Source organism: Trichosurus vulpecula, chromosome 7 (genome assembly GCF_011100635.1).
Source record: "Trichosurus vulpecula isolate mTriVul1 chromosome 7, mTriVul1.pri, whole genome shotgun sequence".
Lineage (NCBI taxonomy): Eukaryota > Metazoa > Chordata > Mammalia > Diprotodontia > Phalangeridae > Trichosurus > Trichosurus vulpecula.
In genome coordinates this window covers 170,440,272-170,459,939 of record NC_050579.1, presented here as the reverse complement: position 1 = coordinate 170,459,939, position 19,668 = coordinate 170,440,272, and the positions used below count along the sequence as shown (strand labels likewise).

At 35.0% G+C, this 19,668-nt stretch overlaps 1 protein-coding gene across 2 annotated transcripts in view; it reads right to left on the bottom strand.

Moving 5' to 3' along the window:
- Positions 1 to 7,615: 7,615 nt before the first annotated feature.
- The window catches only part of PNISR (PNN interacting serine and arginine rich protein), a 47,240-nt gene continuing 35,187 nt past the window's right edge, over positions 7,616 to 19,668 (bottom strand). For both annotated transcript variants that reach the window (XM_036769247.1, XM_036769248.1), the window contains exons 7-13: positions 16,895 to 17,085; positions 15,224 to 15,361; positions 13,778 to 13,877; positions 13,051 to 13,104; positions 11,736 to 11,906; positions 9,463 to 10,552; positions 7,616 to 9,217 (exon numbers count right to left, since the gene is read on the bottom strand). In XM_036769247.1, the coding sequence (XP_036625142.1) occupies positions 9,187 to 9,217; positions 9,463 to 10,552; positions 11,736 to 11,906; positions 13,051 to 13,104; positions 13,778 to 13,877; positions 15,224 to 15,361; positions 16,895 to 17,085 (1,775 nt within the window). In that variant the 3' untranslated portion in view covers positions 7,616 to 9,186. The remainder of the gene's footprint in view (positions 9,218 to 9,462; positions 10,553 to 11,735; positions 11,907 to 13,050; positions 13,105 to 13,777; positions 13,878 to 15,223; positions 15,362 to 16,894; positions 17,086 to 19,668) is intronic.

Genomic DNA, 19,668 nt, shown 5'->3' with positions numbered 1-19,668 from the left:
TTGTTGTTTTAGGAGAAGAATCTACTATGTTCCAGCATCCTCCATCAAATTTTCAAGATGAGTGCATATATATATATATTCTCAACTGGTGCTGCCCTTGGCAATAAAAATTTAACTTCATCCAAGGCAAAATATGGACTTTCAATAAAATGGAGGACTTTCAAGCTTTCTCAGTGAAAAGACCAGAGCTGAACAGAAAATCTGACTTTCAAACACAAGGATCAAGAGAAGCATAAAAAGGTAATCAAGAAAAAGAACAAGAAAAAGAAATTGCAAGGGACTTACTAAAGTTGAACTGTTTTGTTTACATTCCTACATGGAAAGATGATGTGTATGATTCATGAGACCTCAGTATTAGGGTAGCTGAAGGGAATATGCATATATATATATTATATATATATATATTATATATATATATATATTATATATATGTGTGTGTGTGTGTGTGTGTGTGTGTGTCTGTGTGTCTGTGTGTCTGTGTGTGGAGAGAGAGAGAGAGCGGTCACAAGGTGAGTTGAAGATGAAGGGAAGATACCTAAAAGAAATAAAATCAAATTAAGGGATGAGAGAGGAATATGTCGAGAGAGGGAGATAAGGAGAGATAGAATGGGGTGGATTATCTCGCATAAACGTGGCAAGAGGAAGCAGTTCTGTGGGAGGAGGGGAGAGGGCAGGTGAGGGGGGAATGAGTGAATCTTGCTCTCATCAGATTTGGCCTGAGGAGGGAATACCATACATACTCAATTGGGTATCTTACCCCACAGAAAAGAAGAGGGAAGAAGATTAAAAAAAAGGGGGGGATGATGGAGGGGAGGACAGATGGGGGTGGAGGCAATCAAAAACAAACACTTTCGAAAGAGGACAGCGTCAAGAGAGAAAATTCAATAAAGGGGGACGGGTTGGGAAGGAGCAAAATATAGTTAGTTTTTCGCAACATGAGTATTGTGGAAGGGTTATACATAATGATACACATGTGGCCTATGTTGAATTGCTTGACTTCTTAGGGAGGGTGGGTGGGAAGGGAAGAGGGGAGAGAATTTGGAACTCAGAGTTTTAATAACAGATGTTCAAAAACAAAAAAAAAAGTTTTTGCATGCAACTAGAAAATAAGATACACAGGCAATGGGGTGTAGAAATTTATCTTGCCCTACAAGAAAGGAAGGGAAAAGAGGATGGGAGGGGAGTGGGGTGACAGAAGGGAGGGCTGACTGGGGAAAAGGGCAACCAGAATATACGTCATCTTGGAGTGGGGGGGAGGGTAGAAATGGGGACAAAATTTGTAATTCAAACTCTTGTGAAAATCAATGCTGAAAACTAAATATAGTAAATAAATAAATTTAAAAAATTTAACTTAATAGTACCAAATAGCAGTCAAAAGGTCAATGCAATTTCAAGTTGCATTGAGAGGCAATAGTGTCTAAGACTGAGGATATTAGTCCCACTGTACAATTCCTGATCAGATCATATCTGGAGTATTAAGTTCAATTCTAGTTACCAAATTTTAGGAAGAACATTCATAAGCGGGAATGTCTAAAGGATGGAATCCAGACTGATTAAGGATCTTGGTATCATGACATATTAAGATCAGCTAAATGAAATAATGGAGAACTGAACTGGGAATGCAATAGGAAAATGATAGCTGTTATCTGAAGGGCTATGTTGAAGAGATTAGATTTGTTCTGCTTGACCCTATACAGCATAACTAGGAACAAGGGTTGGAAGTTTCATAAATCTATGCTTGATATAAGGAAGAATATCGTAATTAAAGTTGTAGAAGTATCTATAATTCTGAGGTTATATCCACAGGCAATGGATTCCCCCTTCTCTATGTCTTTAAGACTGGATGACTTATTTTGTTACAGGTTTTCTTAGTACTGGTTGGACTAGATGAGTTTTGAGATCCTTCTTAACTTTGAGATTCTGAAATTCCCAATTTTTTTTTTTGGCCAGTCAGCAAAGAAGCAAAGTCCCACTCCAATGCCTCCTTATGGCATGCAGGGTAGTTTGTGTTCTTAGAGGCAACATCAATACAGTCCAAGCTCTGGCAGATTCTATCAAACTTGAAAATAAGTAAGTATAGTAACTACAACAAACTGATTCTGTGGTCCAGCCTAGCTGGGTAATAATGAATTCTATTACCATGTCAAATCATGAAACAAAGGGAAACACCAAACTGCTCTGTTATATAGGTTAACCTGTTCTCAGAGTGACTGTTAGAACATGATGAACAGAAATGCCTGTGTTAAAAAGAAGCCATTTGGAACATTTATAAATATTAATTTTAATTGCTACTACTCTGTGATGCTCTTGTCCAAAAACTGGGTCAATATATTTACTGGAAGACCTGAACTATATCAATATTGGCATTCTCACTATAGATGAAAGCAGAAAAGAAGGAAGTTGCAAGTAGAGGGAAAGATGGATCACAACATTTCTTTGGAGAACCAAAAAGAGTTGGCAGAGTTGGTTTTCTTGTAATTCCAAAGGCAATAATACATATCATTTAATGGCATATTAGAAAACGATAATGAAATAACACTTTTAAGACTTGCAAAGCTTTTCTGCAAAATAACCTTGTGAAGTAGATAGCAAAATTTCCATTTTACAAATTAATTTGGGCTCAGATAAAGTTACTTGCCTGAGGTCATGTACCAAGTGGTAAAGCCAAGAGATCAGGATCTGTCCCCTTAAACTCCAAATACATGGTTCTTTCCACTACACTACTCTGCCTCTGCTCACCTTGAAGCACTTGTGATAAGCATAAGCAAAGGGCCGACTAGATTGTAGCCTATATGCGAACATCTATTACAAGAGGACAGAATGGAGAAATTCTATAAACTAAGTAAAACCCTTCAAACAGAACAAATATATGCTATATAGCATTTGTACTAAGTGATTTCAATGCAAAGTTGAGCTTAAGAAAGAATAGTTAAAAAAAAGTCAGAAAATATGGTTTCAGATTAAGAAACAAAAGAGGCTTGTAGAAACAGACACCAACTACCTATATCATAAATACTGTGTTTAAGGAGAAATTTGGAAGACAATGATATGGACAACATCAAACATTAAAAAAATTAAACATGACAAGAAGAAAATGGTTATCAATTTGGAAGTAATTTATGAATCAGCTGTTTCTGTGCAGTCAGACCAAATCAAAATTACATCAAGGTCAAACCCAACAGCAAATTAAAAAAAAGAGAAAGCCCAAGAGGCAGACAAGATGATGACACCATAGGCAAACTGTAACAGTTTCAGTTTGATCTTGATCTACTAAAACAAGTTACTGATGCCCCCAAATGGGAAAAGGATAGAGATATTGATGCCAAGTATCAACACTTTCTATAATTTAACTGATGCAAAGCAACTGTCAATAGGAGACGTGGCTTAGTTAACAGAGGCTCAGCCCTAGAGTCAGTTAGACCTGGGTTACAGTCTTTTCTCCGACACATACTAGGTGAATCTTCATGATTTAATAATTTAAACTTCCAGGCAACTTTCTACAACATATTAAGTCGTGGACAAGTTGGATATGCATAAATGGAAGGTATTTCCAAACTAGGAGTTTCCCACATAGATAAAATCATTCAACCCTGACCAAAACCAAACATACCCTGCTACAGTGAGAAGGCAAGAGAGCACAGAAACTGCCTCAGCCAGCAAACACTTGACCTCTTTGCCAAGTAGACGTGACAGCTGGGAAACACTACATTAAAATATAAACTCATTTATAAAACATTATGCAGGAAAAAAGATTTTAAGTAGTCATTACCTCATAATACAGAGAAGAACAATGGAGAGGAAAACGAATGTGCAGAAACTAAAAAACAAGAGCCTTTTGAGATCATCTCATCATTTACTGTTGAAACTAGTAGTACAAGAGATGGCAAAAAGACTTCAAAAATCAGTCAGAAGCTTAGTGAACTAGCAGAAATAATTGCTGTGCCACTATATCAGTGATCTTTGGAGTATCATAAAGAACAGGAGAAATGCTGCAAAACTTAAAAAAAGTCCCATTTTCAAAAATTTGATTTTGGAATTCTAATTTAGATGCTTGAAAAAATTCTAAATCATACTATTAAGGTGATGATTTGTGCACATCTAGGAAAAAAAGCAGGGTTCCGAAAGATCAACAAGAACAGGGCACACCAGTGTTATCTTGTTTCATTTTTTGGCAGAGATATCGGTGCAATAATACAGACATAGTTTACAAACTATCAATAGGAATATAAAAAAAATGCTCCAAATCACTAACATTTAAAGAAATGCCAAATTATAGCAAAGGTTCTACCACACACCCATTGAACCAATTTTCTATAGCAGAACAGAGATTTATAGTCTCCTATTTGAGGGCAAAACATACAAGATTTCATTATTTCTTGATTGGGGAAAGGTATTTGACTTGGAAAAGCGAAAGAAAGCCTCAAAGACGTACAATCAGATGTCTTATATATGTTAAAAATACCTTGATAGATGCAACTGCAGAGAATGTGATTCAACAATCCTGAGTATCAACATAAAACAGGAAGAGCTCACTAGAGTATTCGACTATCAAAGAGAATAACCTGCAGTCCACATGGAAGGATTTCCCCACAGAGGGTCATGTGTTTTGGAGGCTATTTGCTGGAAACGTTCAACTGATGGCATCAAACCCCAGAGTAAACTCAATGAAATCTGAACACTGGGCACTCCTCATTGAAGTTTATGATTAAGTCAAAAGAGAAGAGTTTCATAATTCATACGGATAAAACTAAATGGATTAAAGATGTTTCCTGTTCAGAGTATGATATGAGCTAGATGGGTTTCCCATGTAGGTTAGTCTATCAGCACAAATGTCTTAGACAAGTATTGCAAAAAATAAATTAAAAAGGAGAATGGGCTGGACTGCATTTGGGATATTATGTAGTACTCTGAACACTGCAAAACTATTCCTCCTCTCTCCCCCCCACCCCGCCAAAATCTATCCTTTTCCCAATGTAATTATAAGGTTACATATCATGGGACACCAGTCTCTGAAAAATAAAACTGAGCGTAAACCACTCTGCAATGAAAATATCCTGAATACAAATAGGGAATAATGTACTATCAATGATGAAATCTGGCTAATAACTGAAGAAAAATAATTGTGAGGACCTGCTCCAATATTGCTGAACAAAAACACTATTTATACCTAACAATAGCTGATTTGACATGTTAACGTGTTCCATACCATAAGACCCTAATCTCAAGATATGAATTTTCTTATTTTTTTTTTTGCAGGGGGAACACAGGGCAATTGGAGCTAAGTGACTTGCCCAAGGTCACACAGCTAGTAAATGTGTCGAATGTCTGAGGCCAAATTTGAACTCAGGTCCTCCTGACTCCAGGGCTGGTGCTCTACTCACTGTGCCACCTAGAGGCCCCAAATGATATTTTTAAATGACTAAATACTGAAAGCCATTAGGCTTTCCCAATAGTATTTTAAATTTGCATTGTCTTAGGAAGATTCTCAAGATCACCTGGCAGGATAAGGTACCAGATACCAACGTCCTTCCTCAAACTAAACTGCCAAGCATTCGAACTCTGCTTCAGAGAGTGCAAGTCTGATGGGCTGGCCACATTATTCAAATGCAAAATGTATGCTTGCCAAAAAGACTATTTTATGGAGAACTCACAAAGGGCAAGCATTCATATGGTAGTCAGAAGTGATACAAGGACACTATCAAGATCTCTCTCAAGAACTTTGGAATTGTGTGACATGGGAGACATTGGCACAGGACCACTCAGCATGGCGTTCCCATCTCAGAGAAGGTGCTGTACTTTATGAGCAAAGCAGAATTGAAGCAGCTCAAAGGAAATGCAGGATGCGCAAGTTTGGAGCATCCACCCCAAATGTTCATACGGACTATTTGTGCCCGACCCGTGGTAGAGCATTCCAAGCTCGTATTGGCCTGATCAGCCACAGTCAGACACATTGAATCTTGACTCAAGCACAGTGATGTCACTTTGGCCCTCTTTGAGAACAAAGGACAACAACCAAATTTGAACATAAAGTAATATAGCTTGATAGACATCACAGTCTGAGACTTTCACAAGTAGGCAACTGCTTATGGTTACATACAATTTTCTTCTCATAAGACTGTGAAAAGTCAATTAGATTTATATTTTACGTGGTTTAATCTTGTGAATTCTTTTATCTAATTAAAGAAATGTAGTTTGATCAGAAGTTGCTCTCTAGAAGCATGAAAAGTTTTATATGCCTTCAAAATATATGCTAATGTATCAACTGAAACGCATTACCTGTAGTATTTCATTTAAATTTGTATAACTATATATTAACTAAATTACCCTGATATAGAATTTCTCCATACTTAAACATCGTTATAGCAATTATGATCTAGCAGAATAAACCTTTTACATTTTTATTATAAATCTCAAGGAATGACAAGAATGACATATGGAGTCAATAAAAATAGGTCATAAATTATAATTCAGGGCCTAATATAGACAGATGTTTTTACTTATTAATGTGGCAATATGGATTTTGGACAACAAAATCAGTTTTCATTCATAGAATAAAAAATTTTAGGCTAGGACTTTACCCATTTTTAAATTTGACTCCCCCATTACAGAGCTTAAAATCCAGATTAGAAACCATGTTTCCTGAGTCCAAATATAATGCTCTTTTGCCTACTCTGTTTCTTACATTTGTAGAGGTGAGCAATAAATACGTTTTAAAAATTCTAAAAATCAAAGAGAACATTCCCTACATTCCTAGTTGGTAGTTTAAAGATTCAAGATTACAAAAAGGAATGTCAACTGTTTTAGTCCTCCCTATTAAACAGCGTTGTTATTTGGTCACAGTTTTGACTCATGAGGGCCCTTCCTCAAACTTCTAATGTTAATATAATTTTTTATCCAAATACAATTTAGTACTATATTCATGAATTGACCACCTAAAAGACAATTTAAGTGGTAGAAAACGTTTACACTGGTGAGATTCCACACCATCTTTTATTTATGGTTTATAACCTAAAACAAACCTTATGACCACCAAACTCAAATTACATGTATTTTAATTTGTGAAAGGGTGCAAATAGTATTAAGATATTGGAAGATTTGGGGGAAAAAAGTACTCCTTCGATGGCATTCATTAGCCATTTCCATGGTCCAATGACCATTCCAAACATTTGTCTTATTTTATGGATGACCTCCATTTTGCCAAAAGTTTGTTTTTCAAATGATATAATAATGAATTCCGATTAATACTTTTTAGGAATACTTTTTAGCATTCTCACAGCCATGGACACCCTATTTTATGACAGCTGGTTGCTTACATGTTAAGATGAAGAAACTGTTACATGCCAATGCAATGATGAAACTTAGCAAATTATCCACAGAAATTTAGAAAACATCAAACTCAAGTATATCATTATAATATTGCTGTATTTACTGACAGTCACACACATTATGATTGTGCTAAAGAAACAATTTCCACAGTTATAGGTGGTGAGAAGCTTTCAAAATGTGTTCAGTATATAAAATTTTAAATATTAGTTTTGGCTATAGCTCTAGCCAAAAATGTGCCAGCTGAGTTTCCCTGTAGAATTTTATTCTGAAAATAAATTTTCACTGGAAGTTTGTTTTGGAAAAGCATTTTTAGATACAAAAACCTTATACAACTGAGCTATTACAAATTAATCAGATCATTCTCAAGTATGTACAATGTGTTAACTAATCTAAATAGAAACATCATATTGCACATTTACCTTTATTTTGATGCCTGATGTGACTCACCATATATAATTTCAAACTGCTTTGAAGTTATTCCATGAATTTTCAACTTTATAAATATCAGAACTAAATGCACTGTAAAAGTAATTTTGATAAACATGCATTTATTCAGTCATTTGTAAACTTTTAGATAAATGCATAATTGCCAAAAATTTATGAACCTATGTAGATGTACAAGAGCACACTATACATATCTATTTCTACCTTTAATTCTGAGAAAACACTGACCTTGGCAAAAATGTGGCATTATTCTTAAAATGTACTACTGTTGGAGAAACATTTTAAAATTTATTCTCTGTGTCCTGTACCTGGTAATGCTTTTCTTTTAAAAGAAAACAAAAATGTTTAAAGCATTTTTCTTCTAACTAAGAAACTAAGAATAACTTAGTTTCTGCCATATAAGCATACTGTCCATAGTATCCTGGAAGCAACTGGGCACTAAATTAGAATGCCTCTATATTTTTGTTCTATCCACCAGCCTACAATTAGATCCATACCACTAATCACAATTCTTAGGAAACTGACAGTTTTGATGCTATGCAACTGATGTGTGTCTGTATTACAGAGTATCTCTCAATGTATCTGAGGTCATACACTTCAAAAATATAAATAAAAGCACCACAAATTGAATTGAATCTCATTTCTATAATTACCCATATTCAGAATATACTTCTTAAATAGAAGTGGGTGGCTTCATAGTATAGTTCCAGAGCTGAATATCAGTGTCAAACACGATCAGTTCATTGCAAATAATCCTACTGTGCATTGGCTTGATTGATTTAAGCAAACTTCATTTTACAGAGTGATCCATACTTTATACACAGAGAATATTTTACTTGAAAATCCAAAATAGGAGGAAAAGCTTAGAAAGCTATTAAATACTTCCATAGAGAAAAATATAAGTCTATTTCTGGCCCTCTCTCACACCCTCAATGGTGGATTTTGACAAGTCCATGAATACAATTTACAAACTTTGACAAACTATTAGGTTAAAACCATTTTGGAGATTACCTTTAAAACCTATTATACAAAAATCCAGCTGCCTTTTTATAAAAGTACTTTCCTTAGTTAAAAATCATAAAATTAAGGTGCAAGAAGTTAACAAAAATGAACTAAAGAGCTTTATTGACATCACAGTACATTCAATAGTAATTTTAAGAACATTACAGCTGAAAGAGAGAATGGTATGTTTTATATTCTTATTAAGCACTATTTTGAAAAAAAAAAAAGGAATACAAAGAAATCCTATTAAGTAACTTGGAGCAGCATTTGGAAAAAATACACCTATTTACAGATTAAAAAAAAAAAAAGATTCTGTTTTCACCTACACAGCCACAATGTGCCTCTATAATGAGACAAGCCCTTAAAACTCATGGAATTTTTTAACAACATCATGGCATCATGCCACATCATTCCTCAGCGCTTACGACGGGGAGGGGATGGTGATCTGAAAAATAAAGGGAAAAGACAAAATTTAAAGATAAAATTCATTTTACACTAAAGAATCTGCAATTTAAAATAAATAAATAAAAGTTATATAGGTTTTCTAAAGTTACTTTAAGTCTATGATCATTACATCAAGTACCAAACTGAGTTCATTTAAAAGAGAGAGAGAAAGGACACTTTCAACTTTGAACAAATTCAGTCAAATTAAAAATAAATTCAGACAAAAAACTTTAAAAAGTATACTACCTTGATCGGGACTTAGACTTGTGTTTGCGGCTTGCCTTCTTACCAGACCTTTGAGATTTCTCCATGGATCGCGACCGACTATGTTTAGGCTTCTTAGCCTTCTTTTCTTTACTACTTCCCGGAGACTCAGAACTGCTCCTTGCACTAGAATCAGAGCCTGAATGTTTTTTACTATCTTTGGTAGAACTTTTCTTACTCTCTTGTCTAGAATCCTGTCTTAAGATTTTAATAGATATTGAATCACTTCGAGAGAATGTTCTTTCACTTTCTCTTTTTCTTTTTAACCTGTCATCTTGGTTACTAGGCTTACTATCTTTTTCTTCCCTTTTTTGCTTCTCTTTTCTTCTATCTTGTTCTCTCTCCCTTTCTTTTTCTTTCTTTTTCCTGTCTTTATCTAAGCTTCTACTCCTCTCTTTTTTTCGCTCTTGATCTTTACCATCACCTTTATGCTTATGACTGCTCCCACTAAGATTACCACGCTGGTCATCGGCTTTACGTCTCTCTCGACTTCTACTACGAGTAGCACGATTGGCTCGCCTATCTCTTGAGCGACTTCTAGTTCTACGTCTCTCTCGGGAAGGAGTCCTATTTCTTCTTCTGTCTCTCTCTATACTATTTCTACTAGATCTCCTCCGATCTCTCACCTTTTCCCTAGATCTATTACTCTCTCCTTTAACTCTACGAGAGTAACTTCTACTCCTGCTGCGCCTAGGTTTATGCAGTGGAGATCTACTATGACTATGTCTCTTCTTCCTTTTAGGAGAAGATGAACGTGAAGAACTGCGGCTACTACCTGAGCTAGAACTATATGACGAACTAGATACACTGCTGCTGCTACTGCTGCTTCTACTATTGCTGCTAGTACTACCACTACTAGAACTTCCTGATTGACTCCTTCCTAATCTCTCTTTTTCTTTATGATCTTTTTTTGGTTCTAAATTTGGTGTAGTTTCATTTGACGTCCTTTTCTTTTCATTAACCATATCACCATCTGCTTCTCTTGCTTCTAGTAGTGATAAACTGTTATTTTGCTCTTTATGGATGAATTCATTCATTTCTTTCGTAACCCTTTCATTTTGTTGTTTTTCTTCTGGAAAAGAAACCCAAAAGTCTTGCTAAGAATAATGGACTGGACAGAAAATAAGAAAATAATTTCATACAAGCCTATATTTCATTTATTTAAAATATCATTTTATATAGCTATAAAAGGATGGAACACATGTGTCTGTGGCCATTTCAGGAAAAAATATTCTCCCTTGGTATACCTGGACAATTAAAGTAATGTATTCACTAATAAATAAGTAATAAAATGTCATGTAGCTGCTAAACCTTAACAGTTCTATTAAATGCAGAAAATAAGCAGTTCAAACCAGACACTTTCTATTTTATAGGTTTTTTCAAATTTTTCTAAAATTTTCTATTTTCCCACAACAGAAGATCGCTGAAAAATCTCTTTAACAAATGAAATTCTTGAAAAAAATCAACCTTTAAGTCTGATACCTGTAGCAAAAATTGTACTCTCTATTTCTCCAACAATGCATAGCAACAATTGGTAAATTATCTTGTTTGTCAAAGTATGAACCATATCCTTATTTTTAAAAAAAAAATATATATATATATTTTAACTGATGGATCTGAACAAAAATGAAAAAAAAAATAGCACAGACATTGAAATTAAAATCCCCAAGAGATATACTGAAATTCTTAAAACTCACCAGAGTTCTATCAACCTCAACTGACACCCATCCCACATAGGCTCAACCTGTACACTTTGGCGGCTATGGTCTAAGACTAAAGTGAAATCAATGAAATGACTTTACAGTAAACAGAATTATTTTATTAAAAAATTAATTACCATGTAATTGAAATTATTTAATAGGAATTTAACTTTAAATTTCCAAATAAAAAGCTACAAATTATCAAATATGATGCCAGCTGAACATGAAAGAAGATATTTAGTAACAGAAGCCAAAGGGTACCTTACTCCCAAAAAGTCAATTATCTAAGAGAATGAAAATATTTTAAAAAAAAATTTTAAGAGGAGGAGTAAGGAAAAAATGGAACAGGAAACATGTCCAAACTTAACATTATTTTACATCACCTCAACTTTGTGGAATTTAAAAACTTGCAATACAACATCACACAGAGTTTTTAATTAAATTGCATACTAACATCATAAAAAAAGTAACCTCAAATACATCCTTTTGATTTTTAAATGACTGATTTATCAAAACTGTTTGATATCTAAATAGATTAAAGTAAAAAACACATACCTTCTACCTGTTTATCATGCAACAGTTGCTGTTCTCTCTCTTTTCTCCAAAATGCTTCCTGTTTTTGCCTGATTCGGTGTCGTAATTCCTCATCATCAGTATCAGATGACTCAGAGCCTCTGTCACTCCTCTCATCTTCACTGTCTCCTGATCCATAACCACCCAGTCCACCTGCGTGCATAAAGCCCAGTCTATCACAAGGAAAGATTATATCTTACTTTAAAAAATCTGAAGGGCCAAAAGGAAAGTTTATTCCTCTTTTTCACTACTACTTCTTGGAAGAAGATGCTTATTCGGGGTGGGGAGGAGCAGACATGTCACTGTCATCCACAAAGCCCTGAGTCAAATGGCTACTCAGTATTTTATCTTACCTATTTTTCTGGAACATTTCATCTAGTTCTCAACAACCAGGCAAGGTCATAATGGTATCAATAGTTCTTTGAAATTATGATAAGTCTTTGATAGGGCAATAATTTTGCCTCACTAAAGCTTAAGTCAACTCATAAACCATGAGAAGACTAGGATGCTAAGCCTGAAAATATTTATGGGATAATTCTTTTGCTGTACAAAGCTGTGAAATCCCAGCTATCAAGCTAAGCTTTTTAAAAATTTGGGTACTACTAGACTTTCTCAAAAGTCCTGTGCTAAAACTACTCCCCACCCTGAAGTGATCCAAGTAATCATCCTCATGACAAGGGTATTTGTTTTTACCCATTTCTTTCAGTCTTTACAATGATCAATTTAAAGTGAGGATATTTAAAAAAGCAAGTTAAAGGTTTTATGGCCACAGTCACATATCATGCACATTATTAACACATCACTAGTTAGATTATGATGGGAAGATGGGTGCTTTTTTTCTACCATATCAGAAACTGATTTTGTGCACTGTAAATATGATGGTACTCAAAAGAAGATAATCAGTAGGGCTCATGTATGCATTAGTTTTGAACGTGACTATATATGCATACATATATATGCGCACTGCATGTGCACACATATGTATGTATATTATAGTACCTTAATTAAAAAGGAATTAGGTCAACCCAGGAGCAATTAATACAAGAAGGAATTCTTCTCTACTACAGTCTGCTCCTATTGTTATGACTTATCCGATCAAGCTAATATTCTTTTATAAGTGTGAATTTATGCTCTACAAATTAAAAACAGCAGCCAAAAGGAAAATAAACAAACCTTTTAAGCTATCATAAATCCTAACACCTACTTTTATAACAATTTCAAAATAGAATATGTAGAAAGGCAAGATAAGTGTGATTTCCCCATTAAGCCCCCTCTCAAAAATATGGAAAATACTTACCAAGTCCAGTGAGGGAAGCCAGTGCACTGGACTGTGCCAGCTGTTTTGCAGGAGCTTTGTATCACATCAACAACAGGAACAACATGTTAACACAAATAGCCACGATTTCATAGTCATGAGATTCTATGGTATTGTTAAATCTACTACTATTGCTGCTTTTTGGGGAGAGAAGAAACATTAAAAACATAACATTCATTTAAAACTAATTTGAGCAGGTCTGGCTTTGAAACTTTAGAATTTAAATGTGAACTATATTGGTTTACAAAGGGGAAGGGTCTCATAGGTCTTTTTCTGTGTTTTGTCCTTTAAATTTTTTATACTTTTAATTGTACTCAAAAAATAAAGAGAAAATTAACTTTCATATGGTTATACTAACTTATAAACAGTGAAAACAAAGCACTGATGCACAATTTATTTCATTGGTTCAATGCAAACTAATATTAGTAACACATCTACATCAGTACCATCATAGCTAAACAAAAAAAGGGTTACGTGAAAGAAACTGAACGACTGAAATTTTTCACAATACACTGCACAGGACAACATTATATGACTGCTAACTTGTGCTCTAATATTTTAGATGAGACCAAAATATTTAAGGGGTTTGTTTTATGTATATAGAGTGGCTAAAAATTTAAACTCTTCCAAAAAAAAAAAACCATGCAAGAATAGAATATCCAAACATAGGATAGTAAAAACAACAACAAAAAACCCACCCCACATATACCTTTTGTTGCTTTTCGGTGTGCATCTTTGGCCACATAATAAATTTCTTCATCTGTGACATCTAAGAGAATTTCTGTCAACAGCATTTTAGTCAACAACATCTGCAGGAAAAATATTTAGACGGTATGTAATTTATTGATTGCTTTTACTAATAAAGTCACTGAACTTAAAACCAAAATACATAACACATTCTATTAACTTCCAGAAAAGCCAAATCAGTCAAACTGAAAAAAATAATAATTTCTAAAATGTTTTTCTTTAAAAAAGATTTATAACTACCATACCCAGGAAATTCAAGTGTATATAGATTTATGTTTTAATATATTTAAATATGGCACTCTGAATGTTAAAATTCTAAAACCCAAATTTTATCACAGCAAATAGCACAACTTGGCTTTTGAATACAGTGTCATGATGAAAGTGGCATCTCTTTTTAAAAACTCAGCAATTTACACGCACTTAACCCTAGGCATAGTGCTCAATGTACTCAAAAAGAGGTCCAGGAATTCTCCAAAGTATACAGCTACAATTCCTTTCTATTTGTACTACAAGATTTCTCTGCAAGTGCTTAATAATATACATCAGCCATCATTTTAAAGTCAAGGTCAGTTTACATACAGACTGAGCAGAGAATCCAAGGAACATACTAATAGAGAATTTCTTTTCTCTCTTGGTTCCCAGGTTATACCACCCCTTTCCTTTTTAAGAACAGAGGCTCTAACTAGACATACTTTCCTCTGAATGTAGCATAACTAAAGTGGAAGCCTTTTAGGAGGTAGTACAGAGTAGTTGACAGAACACTGAACTAGAATTCCAAACTTCTAGCCTTGTCACTAAACAGTTATGAGCAACTCCCTTAACCTCTCCCAGTTTCTTAGCTGTAAAATGAGCTGTTTGGCCCTTTCCAGGTTTAACATTCTATGATTCCTGGCAAATATTAAAAGTACTAAAGAAATGAGCTGCTATTGTTATACAGCACTGCTACAAGGTGATAAAACATTTGTGTTTCATGCTAGAGGCAGGTGGGTGGTGCAGTGGAGAGTGCTGGGTCTCGAGTCCGGAAGAACAAAATTCAAATTCTACCTCAGATACTTCCTAGCTGTATGACCCTGGGCAAGTCACTTTTCCTGTTTGCCTCAGTTTCACCAACTACAAAATGAGAATAGCAGCCCCTACCTCACAAGATTATTGTGAGGATCAAATAAGATATTTAATAAACATTTATTTCCTTCATATTGTGTTTTACTATTTTTATTTTATGTATTTAAAATATTGGGGTTCATGGTATGTGATTTGGCCAGCAAAAATCTGTATAATTTTGTACCATTTAATATTGGTATTTAGTAGACACCTAACTTAGAAATAATAATTAGACAACCAACAACAGCAGATATATTCTTACAAATAAAATTCCAAGCAAATGGAAAGAAAAACATTTTATCTATACCATCTGATATTCCTTCTCTTCTTCTGTCATCTCTGGTTCACTTTGCTCTTCCTGAGGAACTGGAGATGGGCTTCTAGTAATTTTTCCACTGCTTGCTGCCTCAATATTTTCAACATCATCATCATCCTCATCACTATCCTATAAAATGAATAGTACATGTATGCAAAATTAATTATCTACTTCTAGATCATCAAACTCACACGAAATCTCATCCCAAACAGAACAAACAACCAGTGACATGAGGAGGGTGATATCTTGACTTGAAAGTGAATTGGATTTAAGTGAGGCAGAGCTGTGCGGAGTCATTAGGCCTCACTACCTCCTCCAGAGTCATCTTGCCTTGGACAAGATACAAGGGGAAACCCACATTCAAAGCCTTAAACCTTTTTTAGCTTGTTAGGACCTTTTTCTTTTTTTAGCATATCATTAAACAAATGTGTAAGAAGTGTATTACTTCTCAGATGGACTGACTGCTACCAATAATAAAAGTCCATCACCAGAGGAGCCTCAAATTTTTACCATAGGATACAGACACTATAATAATTGAGAAATCTCTCTGGCTCTAGGTTACTACTTCAACTCTTACCTACAACATTTTTTAAGTGGAATGAAGAGTGACTGATTACATGGCACAGACTTTAATAATACAATATATTAGTAACAATATCGCATCATATATGACAGACTCACTAAGTAACATGAGATGACTTATTTTCATTGCTCAAAGTTATACTACTGTATCAAGACATGTTTATTAGACATTTCTAACATCCTAATTAAGTGATTTCTGAAATGTTCTTTTCCTTTTCCCCTTTTTTTTAATTCCAATATTAAATTAATCAACAAGTATTGAACCAGCTATTTTACTAGGCACTGTGTTGGATACAAAACAATGAAATGAGCTTATGAAGAATGATGATATTGTCCTGCCACTCCATCTCACCCCAGCTTCTACCCCCCCCTTTCCCACTAGAAGCATCAACTCTCCAGACTCAAAGACCAAGCCTCAATCCCTAGGATAACAAGTTAATCACTCAGCTTTGGTACTCTGCTCTGGGGATGTTATCCTTATTACTGAGTCAATAAGTGAAAACCCGTCTTTATTATATTTAGCTAGTCCCAGACCACGCCTCACATTCTACCCAGCTTTTCATCATGTAGGAAGGCAGCCATTCACCAGAACCTACCCATCTTGCCATCTACCCTGGATACCTCACATGTACTCTACTGCCCCTTCCTCACTTTCCCCCTCTAGCAGTGGGAAGACAAATGAAATCAATGCTACTAGAAAAAATGTGACAAACTTAGCTGCTCCCAGCTATACGCAGGCTCCCTATGATATCCCCTGACCAAAACTCCCTCCCTGGCCCCAACTCTGCTTCAAGTACTCTATCCCCACCCCCTATCCCTTTCACTTCAGTTTCTCCACCCACAGGAGAACGTAAGATTTCTTGAGGGCAAAGGACTTTTGAATGTTCATCTTCAATGCCTAGTATACAACAATTAAGAAATACTTGATCGTTTATTCATGATTCTGTGATATGTCCTAAATACATTTCCCAAATTGACCAGTTTGCTTTTTAATGTATTAAAATACATAAATGAGACAGTATTTTTGTGGTGCTGGGGTTGTGAAACTATTCTTTAACTAAAAGTCAGATTTTTACTTACAAATTTGCTTCTCTGAGGCAAACGAGGACCATCCCCTCCTTCAGCTTCTTCAGTTGACTTCTTTTCTTTTTTGGATAATTGTGAACGTTGCTGTTCCATTCTCTCTTTTTCCAATTTCTTTTGTTTTTCACGTTCCATCTTTTCAAGACCTTCACGAATCCAAGCTGGAAGAGTTCTGCGTTTTACTGCATCTGCATCACATGGGAAAATTTTTTACAATTCTATCAATTGAAATAAAACTCAAATTTTCTGAACTCACTTTTGTGGTTGATTCCCTCCCTTCTTTACATGCTTCCCTCAACCAGTCCCCAGGAAAAAAAAAGGAAAAAATAACTAAATGAAACAGATTTTCGATGTACTGGAATTCTTGTGATAAACTATCTTTGTTAATACAGAACAAAAACAATAAAAAAAGCTTCATAGGACATTTTATATTTTTTTTCCCAAAGTGACACATTTTATTTTAATTAGGTAAGAATTTTAAGTTAAGGTAAGAAAAGGTTCAGTAGCTACTCATGGAGAAATTTACTAGGCTATAAGCTCCATCAGGGCAAGGATAGTGTTTTACCTAAATTCCTTAGGTGTCCCAGGACCTACCACAATATTCTATATACACTAAGTACTTGAAAATTGCTTATGGAATTGATGTCCCAAAGTCAATAAAGGCAGAATACATGCCTCAACCATAATATAAAGGAAAACCACTGAAATACTTCAGCAATCAGATTAATACAGTGTGCAACTATGACTTTAAAGTACTAATGGTCAAGTGTGCTTCCTGTCTCCTGGTAGAAATATGGTGAGCTGTAAGCACAAAAGGAGACATTTTCAGACAAAACCAATGGGTTGATTTCTTTTGTTTGGTTATACTTATTTGTTCCAATTATTAGGAAGGGGGGGAGGAGGATACTTAATCACTGGAAAATGACAGTGATATAAAAAGGGGGGGCATCAAGAAACATTTAAAAACAAAATAAATGTATGGGTCATATAACAAAGTTAACATTTTAAAGATGAATAGTCCTCAAATGTCTACTATATTAAGAGCAGACTAATTTTTGGTAGCATTAAATATCACTGGTTTTTTTTATTTGCTTCCCAAATGCAAATTTTTATTTGAAATATTAGGTTACTATATTAATTCAATATAAAGATTCATTACCTGTCAACAGTAGGCAATATCAGTAATAAGCTTTAAATAAATATTTCTTCAGCTATTTGTATGACAAACACCCAACCACCAGCAACATATTAAGATATTTTATAACTGTTTTACATTAGTACTTGACCATGAAGAATTTTTAGGGATTTGTTTCATTTAAATTGTTTTAGCTTTAAAATAGAATATTGTCAACTTTATTACTCTTTGCTGCTTCATTTCCTAGTATATAATGCATGCTAAAATTAATCAACCAATAAGCCAGGCATTCATTGTACTAAGTACTGAGGATACTAAGAAAAAAAGAATGAAAACAGGCCTTGCCCTCAAGGAGCTTAAAGTCTATTGAGGGAAACATGTACAAATGTTAAGTAAAGTACAAAATACATATGAATTAAATGAAAAGATGGAGGGAAAGGCTTTTGCAGCTGGAGATGATGATTGGAGGGAAGCTTTGAGTAAAAAATGGTATTTGAATTTTCTATGAAGGACTCTAGGGATTATAAAATGTGAAGTTCAACAGAGTCACATTCTAATCTTATATTCTCGCCATGGGGCCAGCCTATACAAAGGTATATTCCATAGAAGACGGAATGTCATAGTAGTGTACTATAAGCCTAGTAGGTTGGAGTCAGACAAAGAAGGGCTTTTAAATGAAAACAAGAAAGTATATATTCTATTCTAGAGGCCACTGGATAGTGGCAGCTACTAGAGCTTTTTGATTAAGGAAGTGACATGAATGAGCCTGTGCTCTTTAGGAATATCATGCTAACAGTTGTGTAGAACATGTGCTGGAGAGGGGAGAGACTTGAGGCAAAGAGATTAAGAGGCTATTTCAAGAAGAGGAAAGATAAGGACCTGAACTAGAGTAGTGGCTATATGAATAGACAGAAGGGGACACGCGGTTGTGGAGACAAAATGACTATGACTTGGCAACTGAATGGATATGTGTAGTGAGAAAGTGAAGATTTGAAGATGACTCTGAGGTTCCAAACTCGGGTTCTGAGGAGAGTTAATTCTTTCTAAAGAAGTAAGTTAGGAATAAGGATAGGTTGGGAGAAGCAGGGAAAAAAAAACAAGTTCTGTTTTAGACATGTTGAGTTTGAGATGTTTAAGGCTATATGATCTTAACTGTCCCTATGTAAACGTGCATATGTGTATACACATGGGAGTTGATACAGAGTATGTATATAGGACAAAGCACTAATGTGCACTCAGAACTGAGAAGCAAGACACAATGAACCTAGCAAATAAGACTGAAAAGGAGCAGTCAGGCAGGTAGGAAAAGAAGGAAGAGAGATTAGGATCCAGAAAACCCAAATAGAAGAGGGTGGTCAGTGGTGTTCAAAGGCTGTATAAAGGTCCTGAAGAATAAGGACTGAGAAAAGATGATTTGGCAAATTAAGAGATCACTGGTAAATCTAGAGAGTAGTTCCAGTTGAGTGATAAAGCTTCAAGATATTGAAAAGTGAAAGGAGAGAAAGCAGAGACAAGGAACATAGAGAACTTTCTAGGAGTTTGGGAGGGAGAGGGAGATGGGAGATGGAAGAGGGAAAGAGTGGGGGGGGGGAGAGAGAAAGAAAGGAGGAGGAGGAGAGACAGGGAGGGAGAGAGA